This window comes from Amborella trichopoda, chromosome 6, assembly GCF_054954075.1.
Source record: "Amborella trichopoda isolate Santa Cruz 75 chromosome 6, AtrichopodaSantaCruz75HAP2 v2.0, whole genome shotgun sequence".
Taxonomy (NCBI): domain Eukaryota; kingdom Viridiplantae; phylum Streptophyta; class Magnoliopsida; order Amborellales; family Amborellaceae; genus Amborella; species Amborella trichopoda.
This window is the reverse complement of record NC_142341.1, coordinates 50,709,249-50,719,820: the sequence shown is the minus strand read 5'-3', so window position 1 is coordinate 50,719,820 and position 10,572 is coordinate 50,709,249. Positions and strand designations below refer to the sequence as shown.

At 34.0% G+C, this 10,572-nt stretch overlaps 1 protein-coding gene across 1 annotated transcript; it reads left to right on the top strand.

The window, feature by feature from the left end:
• The first annotated feature begins 5,294 nt into the window (after positions 1-5,294).
• On the top strand, positions 5,295-10,203 carry SKIP16 (SKP1/ASK-interacting protein 16). The gene is made up of 5 exons (XM_006858794.4): positions 5,295-5,762; positions 7,973-8,692; positions 9,073-9,288; positions 9,385-9,491; positions 9,656-10,203. The coding sequence occupies exons 1-5, from the start codon at positions 5,559-5,561 to the stop codon at positions 9,732-9,734; spliced, it is 1,326 nt and encodes a 441-aa protein (XP_006858856.1). The 5' UTR covers positions 5,295-5,558; the 3' UTR covers positions 9,735-10,203.
• The last annotated feature ends 369 nt before the right edge of the window (positions 10,204-10,572 follow it).

Below are 10,572 nucleotides of genomic sequence, written 5' to 3'. Positions count from 1 at the left end.
TAAAAATATAAAAAAAATAATTCGAGAAAAATAAATTGCCTAAAATACCTTGAAAACTTTTCAAGGGTATTTTGATCAATTTTTTCATGTAAAATATTTTTTTGATATTTTTCGTAGATTCGTCTATTTTTTATGAACACATGTTTGAAATTTCAGGTTATTACGATTTGTAGAAAAAAAAAATGAAAAATAAAACACTATCGGACAATCGTGACCGTGCGATGAACTTTGGGCGGTGATGAGGGAAGGTGAAATCATTGTTCATTTGAGTCTATAGGCGTTTTGTAGCATCTTCATATATATATATATATATATATATATATATATATATAATTTTAAAAATACTAAATATATTGAAAATTTTTTTCTAAATGTTGTTTAACCGGTAGAATCGATCAAAATTAGACAATCAAACTGGTCAAAATTGGTCAAATACTAATATTGAATAGTTTTTTACCAAATGTGATTTTTATCTTAGACAAGACCAATAAACAAAAATTCAGCCATCGTGCCGTCTAGGCGGCCTTACTGACAAACACTTAGGCGATGGGATCTAAGAGGACATGACTAAGGTGGGTGCTTAGGCAATGAAAGCGGGTGCGTAGGCACCCACCTAGGGTCTATGTGCTCTCTTACATATGAGAAGAAGAAGAATAAGAAGAAGAACATGGACTCTACATGTTCGGTGCGTGACCTTTCTCTCTCACACATACACACACAAAGATACATGAACCCATATGCTCCCTCTTTACATGTTAGAAGATGACCTCCAAGTGTTTGATGTGAGGTCTCTCTCTCCATATCCTCCAAGTATTCGAGACCCCTCTCTGACAAATACATATCCAAAAAAAAGAAGAAAAAAAGGATGATATTTAAGAATTTCATGCGAGACTTCATACATGCACACATATGTGTGCATGCACCTATATATACATACACAATTACAACACACATAAAACGTATGTCCCGCAACCCAACCGCCTTCCTTTAGGGCCGCCTAAGTATCTGGGCGCCCGCCTAGGTGGTTGCATCCGTCGTTTTGAACATTGAATCAAACTACACACCAGTTGACAGTCTGATCGATCAGGCCGAGTGGTTATGTTTGGCTTCCCAATCTGTAACTACCAGGTTATGGTATATTTCATTTTTAAATGTAGTGACAAAAAGTAATAAAGAGTTAAATAAATGTTAAAAGCATTGTAGGGCAAGGAAGAAGCCATCATGGCCTAGTTAAGAAAATGTGATATAGCCTTGGGGAAGCCATCACCAAGAGGGAGAGAGATTCGTGTCGGAGAGTTCTGTAACCAGGGCCATGTTCCAATTTCTTTGTGTGGGCTGGCTGATTTAAACAAAATGGGAAATTATTCAGTAAATATATGCCCGGTATTCAACAAAATGGGATTTTTTTTTTTTTTTTTTTGGTGTTATATAAACCGTATTCAATAAATATTATATATCTATTATCTAAACTATCACAATCATGAATTTAAGAATAAATATTGAGTCTTCATAATGGTCTATATTGTATTTCTTTTGAGATTGTTTATTTTAATTCTCCCAATATCATAATATCTGCATTGTATTTAGAATTTCAATTTCAATTTCATGAATTTGAGATGTGTTTTTCTATTTCTTTCTTTAATGTAACTGGAGATGTGTTGAGGCCCATATATGATTTTCTCTCAAGGTTAGGGTTTAAGTATATCGTGCACTGGGGTATTCACCATTATAGATTTCTCCCTATCAAAATCCATATAAGATTAGATGTATCCATAATTGTATATATAAATAAATATATAGACATGATATATCACTAGTTCAAAATCATTGTATATGGTTGCGTTAAAACTTGTGAAAAAGGCATTATATTTTTAAAACCATTATATTTTTAAAACTATTAATTCAATGTTTTTCCTTAAAGTATTAAGAGTTAGAACCGCTAATGAGGATTTTTTTTTTAATGGGTGTTAAAAGAATCATTTAATAGGTCAAAACTCGTAACAAATCACTGTGGTCAAAATATTAATTTGATTGTTTATCTTTAATTTTGATTTTACTTTGAGTTCTCCTAAAAAATATACTAAAATGCTCAAATTGCCCCTGGTAGAAGCATTTTACCAATTTGATCTATTATTTGGTTGCAGCCTTGGGGTCTCTTAGGTGGGGTCAAATTACTAGAATACTCATGCTTATTTAGGTTCTCAACCTTAATAGGGGCAATTGGGGTACATTTGTGGACATTTTTTTAGGAGGTACTTTAGTAAAATGAAAATTAAAAAGGACCTTCTAATATTAATTGAGATGCTTCCAGTCCTTGATAATTTTTCATGATTCTTTAGAAGATACTTTTCCCATATATAATACCCTTTTATTTATATAAAATGTATAAAAAAAAGTTATATATATATGGTGTGATTGGTGTGATGAACCATCCTAGCCTTCTATTCTAATAAAATGGGAGAGGCAGATGTCACAAAGTTCAAAATTTTTTTTTGTTTTTGTTTTTTTAACTTTAAGTCTTATCAATAACACACTCACAATTATTTGAAATTTAACAAACAAGAGTGATTGTAACTTGTTTCTATTAAACGTAAATTGTATTTTTGTATACTTTTCTATTGTATATTATGATCGTGTAGCATACAAACTAACGCTATCTTTCAACAAAATTTAGAGACGTGCCTCATTTGCTTAGTGTAAGGGTGGGCACCTTATACAAACCTCACCCACTTTTTAATAGATATTTTTAAATTAAATAATAAAATACATGTATACTATTAAAAGGATTGTATGTTATAACACCATTCATTTTTGGTACAAGGTGGTCACAATCATTGTTACCCATTCATTGTGAATTCTTATGGATCGAGGTGTGCTACAATATTCAATAACGTTTATTTTGAACTTTGTGCAGTTAGTGACGTCCCCAACTACTTGATTTTATATGTAATGGTCATTGATGATTGTGATCTTTTTATACAAAAAATAAATAATCTCATTATATATATTTCTAATATTACATAGTTCATTTCCCATTGTATTTTAAATAATTTTCCCTTTTCATAACAAAGGAAAAGTGAAGTTTGTTTAAAAGGGCACACTTCTACATGTGCTTAGCTGATGCGATTAACATCCATCTTTAAGACATATATTGCAAAGGTGGTGGTCCCACAAATATTTTAATTCAACCGCCTAGAAATATACATAAAAAGTTATTATTCTTGTTTTAAAAAAAGTATTTATTTAATTTTTTATATTCACGATTCACCATGGCATGGATTATCAACCAACTCATAGAAACATTGTTTTTAAATAAAATGGATGCAGCATCTATAAGGCCTAGGCTTTATAAAAACAAAGTAAAGCTTCAATTAGAAACCTCATCTAGAAAGTAATCTGGAGTGGATATCAGAAATCACAATGATAACTTCTAAAAATGAATTTTCAATATTAACTATGAAATTTGAAGCTTAAAAAATATTAAAAATCTTGCAAATATATGTGAAGGACAAAATAGATTTAAATAATGTATTACAATACGCATTATTTTTAATGCTTCAAATCTTTTTTTTATGAGTAATGATCCTACGAGATCCTTTCACACTCATGTGTGTAGGACCTCAGAGGATTATCATTAATGTTGACATAGATATTTAAAAAATTATCACATAGATGTGAAATTTTATTTTTAAAAAAATTTATATTAAATTTAATGGTGATCTTTTGAGATCCTACACACATATATGTAAAAAATTTTGATAAGATTATTACTCTATTTTTATATAATCACAACGATAAAAGCCAAGATGATCACGTTAATCAATTCGAAGATTTTCTTACACCAAAACTACAATTTTTAATGAGGTTTGAGGTGAAACTTGATAGGACAGCATACGTGTCAAAATAAGTAAATTTTGGTTATACACTTTCGCAGCCCTCTTGAGATCGCCACCGGCCAAAGCCTTTGTTGCAGTTCATGGGCAAGCATGTCAATCTGGTAATTGAAATAGGACATTTTAGGCATCAAAACTTATCCGCCTTTTTCGTATGGAAAATTGTTTCCATTGGGCTGGACCGCATTTCTACATATGTGATCCATAAAGTGTAATACATACATCTTAAATATAGATGCACGTAAGTGTTTCATTTAAAGGCAATAGGAACTAACGGTTCACATGTTTTTTTTATTAAAATTATTATTTTTAATTTTTTAAATTTATTAATTTTTTATATTTATGATTTTCATGTTAGAGATTACAAGTCCTTAAAAATTAAATCTTAAAATTTATCTCAAAAATAAATTTATTAAGAGTCTCGTATTTATATATATGCGGACTTGACGGGATAGAAACTGGGTCCTTTATCGTCTTTACAAGAGATGACCCATCAGGATAACTGTTAAAAATTACAAAATCCCCCTTGAATTAATTTTCTTTACAACTTCTTTCCAAATAATTTTTTTCTGGCAACTTATATCAAAAAAACAATTTTTATAGCAAAAGAACACGGTTTCTATGCAGCCAGGCGTGCATATGTAGAAATGCGGCCTTCTTAATAAACCTATTTTTGAGATGGATTTTTGGACTTAATTTATAAAGACATGTGATCTCTAACATGGAGATCATGAACATAAAAAAATAAATGAATTTTAAAAACTAAAAATAATAATTCTATCAAAAAAACATTTGGACTGTTAATTTCTATTGTTTTTAGATGGAACATATGCCTATGTCTATCTTTAATATGCATGCTTTATACTTTTTGGAACGCATATATTTTCAATCTAACCTGGGTGAAATAAAAGATAAAAATACCATTATATGTACATGAAAAAGCACCACATTCCCATAAACGTCCAATCACCAAAGAAGGTTACCTTTGGAAAAGAACCCATATCACATTAATTATTAGACCAAGCAACAATCTGCCGGACCGAGGTATAATAGACCGACAAAATTTCCGGACTGTAACAATAATCCGCAAGACCACATTTAGAAGTATCGAAGCGAGGATCATAACTGTCTCATCGTATTTACAAGTTCCGGACTGCTTGCGCTCTACCGCCAAAAAAACAAACTTTTTTACTTAGAGGGATATCGGCTATAAAAAATTACTTTGGTATACAAGTTTGGACGATAAAAATTGGTTCAGGCCCCTAGGGGAAGTTTGTGCCGGTATTCATACGTAAATAAACAAGGAGTCTCAGGGTTATTTCTGAGATTCAGGAAAACACAGAGGGCCAACTTTTTATGGTCTTAAAGATATCCTTATCGAAACACGCACGCGCTCTGATTGCGTCGAGTCTTTGGGAGAGAAAATCCAAATTCTGGGAGCGGAGATTGAAAGAGCTCAGAACTCTGGAGAGAGAAACCCAAATGTGCTGATGCCCCCATGGCTTTGATGGAGAGAGAACCCTAGAGAGCGAATACGATACGTGTCGCTGCTCAAAACCCTAATGTGTTGACCATTGGAGAAACCATCGGCGCCGCGCCCACTCTTGGAGGTAAATCTCGACTTTACATAGGAGAGGGAACCTGAAATTTTAGAGAGAGAGAGAAATGGCTTTCGAGGGTGTGGGAGACATGGTTCTTCACCTGATCATAGAGAAATTAGGGCCAAAACAAACGGCCGCCATATCCTGTCTGAACAAGCATTTTAAGGCAGTGGCCTCAGATGAAGTCATTTGGTCTCAGTTTTGCTCCTCAGATTTCCAAATTTCTACACCTCAAGATCCTCTGGGCAAACCCTGTTCTTCATTTAAGGTGATTCTTATCCCATTTTCCCCTCAAATTCGTGGATTTTTCTTTGTTTTTCATGATAAAATCTCATTACTTTTGCTTTATTTTCTGTGAATTTTGGATATGTCATCATTTTTTATGGGGAAGATTGCACGCTATCATGGGCTAACTCATGCAGCCAAGGTTCACAAACTCAGCCTCTTGCGGAACCTAGTACTCGTGTACGACTCGGGTTGACTTAAAAATAAAATAAAAATCTAAAATTATATTCAACAGTTGAATCAATGTATAAATAGTTTATATGTAATTGGGATTTTTTTAGAATGATTTGTGAGCTATTCTTGTCGTACGCCCTACTTAAATAATAATTTTCTCTTTTTTATGGATATTTTGAAATGTCGACTGTAAATTATTTTTTTCTAAATCCATGTTTAATTCCATTTTTATTCAGCTTATTTGTATTATTATTTTTTATGTTGTTTTTGGTTTAGTTTTATTTTTACTTATTTTATTTCTAACAATTTTTTAATCTCCCTTTTATATTCTTAGAGCTCTTTGGTCATGTACCTCGGGCAAGAGTAGCTAGGCTCGGGCCAGGGCTGCAGAAATTAGGCATTGAACACACAAACACACCAGTGTTACTGATTCTTATATCATCTATGGCTTGAGAAATTCATGATCCAAGATGTGCTCTTGGTAACAATTATCAGTATCTGACTGTCTGATCTATAAGCTGCTTTGGCATTATATTCTTGGTGATGGTTCTTCTTATGGAAATCTTATCATGAATTGTTTGATTAATTTGTAAGTGAACAGCTATCCTTTGCACTATATAATTAATTTTTGGCTTAAGAAAAATGGGGACAAGGAAGGATTTAAGCTGCATTGAGTTTTATGAACAAATTAAAACTAAGGTGAACTTTCTTAAGAAAATGTTTAAGAAGAATATTTCAAACTGTATTTGACTTCTTGTGGGAAGTTGAATAAAAAGATAAAAATGGTTCACCATGACTAAAACTGATATAATTTTAGTAAAGTTTTTGCATTGATCAATTTTCTGGGTATGATCCAAAACATTTGGGAAAACATGTTATTAATCCTCGGACTTTAACAAACCGGAATGATCTGAAAATTGGAGCACTTTTACATCTTAGGCGCACCTAATAAAAATATGAAAAAAATAATTCGCAAAATATGAATTGACCAAAATACCCCCATAAATTTTTGGGGGTATTTTGGTCAATTATATTTTTCGAATTATTTTTTTCATATTTGTATTAAGTGTGCCTCACTAAAATGTACACATGCTTCAAATTTAAAGTAATTTGGATTTGTAGAAAAAAAAATTAAAATTGAAACACTACCAGATAACTATGACCGTGCGATGAAGTTTGGATGGTGATGAGGATCGGCGAAATCACTGTTCTTTTTCGTCTATAGGGGTTGAGAAGAGTTTTCCTATATATATATATATATATATATATATATATATATATATATATATATATATATATATATATATATATATATATATATATAATTCATTATCCATGAGGATATTGGGGACTTATGTAACTTTCATTTGACACTTCTTGGAATTGTGCTATCAAGACAGAGGTAATTGCTTTTCTTTGTGAGTATTGTGGTTTAGAATGAGTTAATTGGTACTTAATATTCTCTTTAATCACTAAAAGGAAAAAATTCTCTAACATACAATGCTTGTACAATTTGTAGAGGAACTGTATGAAATCCTCTTTGGCTTTTTTTGACAACTGTGGGTTTTAAAATTTGTTCATTTGATGTTCTACACAAGGGTAGGTTCTGTTTGTCTCTCGATCTATCAAAAGAAAAATGAAAGGAGTCTGTTTTGACTCAAACTCCCCCAACCCCACCACAAAAAAAAATAGACAACCGAAGGAAAAAAAAAAAAAGACAACCAAACGAAAAAAAAAAAAAATTTATTAAAATGCTGGAGGACTCATTTTATCCCTCAAAAGTGTTGAGATCAAAGATTTGATGTCCCGGATTATGAAAGAAATTATATTTGGATGAGAAAACAATAGCTTCTTAGACCTTATTCTTGTGTATCATGTGCCTAGCAGTCTAGCATATTATTTATGTATCGTGTCTGTTACTTTTTTCTTTTAAGATTCTCAAAGAAAGAAAAAAATTGTTGAGCTTATCTCATACCGCAATGGCAAGCTTTCAGCAAATGTATGAATTTTTCTATGCAGGAGGCATACAAATTGTGGAACAAAGAATTTGGTATGTATCCATGGCCTCTTGTAAGGAGGGTCAAACTTTGTTTGGATGCTATCAAAACTTGGGTGTCAGAGAATTTCCAAGAAGCTGCAAGTACTTTGCAGAAAGGTGCATCTGAGGCTGAATTAGAAGCGGTTGAGGAAGCCCTTGGAGTGAAATTCCCTCTTCCTACACGTGTGTTTTATCGTTTCTGTAATGGACAGGACACTGGGCGTTGTTTTTCAGATTTCAAGGAAGATCCATGCTTATTGGGCCTCATTGGAGGCTATTGCTTTTATGACTATTCAGTTGATGTGCATCTGCTGCCCTTGAATGAAATTGTCACTCAAACCAGGCATCTTACTCGCCGCATTAGATTCTCTAGAAAGCGAAAACTCATTGTTGTTGCCTCTTCCTGTAACCTGAGGAAGATATTTTTCCTCGATTGCACGGATGGTTTACTCTATGTTAACACAAAATATCGTAAGGTAGATATAAATTTGATGGCATGTGTGCCTGGTGCCTTGGTAAATACTGTGCATGCTCTTGATAGCGGTGATCAACAAGATGGGATGCTACTATGGCTTGAAGAATTTGCTAGGCGCTTGCAAAGTGGTGTTATTGGGGTTCGTGAGGAGAACAATGCTAGAAGTATATGTCTATATCCAGAGACACCACCATTGTGCTCCACTGCAGTGACCCGAGGAGTTCAGGTTGGCAAGAACCCATGGCTCTTTTCCCCTTAGAATTTGTCAGTTAAGTGGTTTGTTTTGTGGTAAAGTATGCATAATGCAATGACTATGGTCTACTAGGGTCATCACCATCCAATGTAATGATGGGAAAGAGTAAGACCCACCAGAGGACAGGATTCTCATATTGCATAACACGTTTTTCCTTTCTTCGTGATAGCTTTTCTCTTCTATATCAAATCTGAATTACTACAAAACTACAGTATTGGCAGGAGATCTAGAGTGATTTCCTGATAAAAAGAGCTTAAAAGCCTAATTGTCTCCAATTTTGTCCTTTTCTGTCAATTCCCTATTTGTGAACCTTCTCTATGATTTAAAAACCTGCCTTTCTTACTTCTTTTCAGGTTCGGGCCTCTGCTGTGTTTGTCCCGGAGTTGAGCGATCTTGACCAGCCAATGAACAAGTATTTATTTTCCTATTCTATTCGAATGCACTTGCTACCTCTTGAAAACTCTAGTGGAAACCCTATGAGCTCTTGCCAACTCTATTGGCGGCATTGGATTATCCGTGCAAATGATGCAATCATATCTGATGTTAGCGATAAAGCTGTGATTGGAAAGGTATGCATACCAACTTTTTCTCAGCTATGTTATTCTATGAATAAAACCTAGCCAACTCTCTCTCTCTCTCTCTGTGTGCATGTGTGGGAAGAGCAGCATCCTCTCTTGCGTGAAGGTGGTAAAGAATTTGTATATCAGAGTTGCACCTCATCACCGCTGCCTTCGGGGTCTATAGAAGGATCTTTCACATTTGTTCCCGGCAGGTATGTGCCTCAAAAAGTAAATCAATCTGTGTGTGGGTGGGTGCAAACTGTTATAAATGTCAAATTAATGTTTCTAAAATGGTTGTCTGCAAGCTCCTTACGACTCGTGTGGAAGATTGTGGAAGATTCTAAACAGTTATCTTTGTATGTATTGGTTTTACTAGGCTGAACAATCCCCAAGGTGGACAATTTGATGCCGAAGTAGCTCAGTTTCCCCTCGAGTTACCAGACTACATCTTCTGATCAAAGTGTTTTGACATGGGAAGGAGGATTGGATTCTACCTTGTCCAACTCATTGTCAAGACAAAGTATTGTCATGTTAGCACTTATAGCGTACTCCTCCTGGGGCACATTGTATACATACTCCTTTGCGAAATGAATTGCTTAGGAGGATTCTCTTGATCTGAAATTTTAGGATCACTCTGGAATCACCATATGAGTATTTTCAAGACAAAGGGATTCGATTTTGAGTTTGTAAACCTTCTAGGGACACAGATTGCGTATGAATTTCGTTTTCTTTTGTGAGGTTGATTATGGGTTGAGGAGATTACATTCCCAAATTTTGGCTCCTAAAGATACCTCAAGAATGATGTAATCATGGGTTTGCCCTAAATCAGGTGCTGATGGTCTTGTGGTTTTGAAATCCTCGCACTCAAATAGTGTAGCTTTGAGTTCTTCATCTAAAGAAGCCTCTTATATGGTTGTTATTGTATCGGTCACTGGTCAGATGTTACCCCTGTTTCTCTGGATAGTGAGTTTGGGTCTATAGATAGACACATGAAGACGGGTGTGCATAGTTTTATGTGTCAAATATTTTCAGGATGCAACACTAGTATTTGGCACTTTAAGAACTTAAAGGCACTCTGTATGTAACCTTTCTTCTTGAAATCTCGCAAATGCCTAGGGTCGTTTGGAAATCGGGGAAACCAGTGAAAATCCTCTCATGTTTCCTAGCTTTTCTCGATCCTGGGAAAGCAGGGAAAATATTTTTCCTCGCTTTTCAGGTTACTATTAACTTTCCCATAATTGAGGCGAAAGCTACAATAAGCAAGCGGTCCACAGATATTCTATTTGCTGTTAC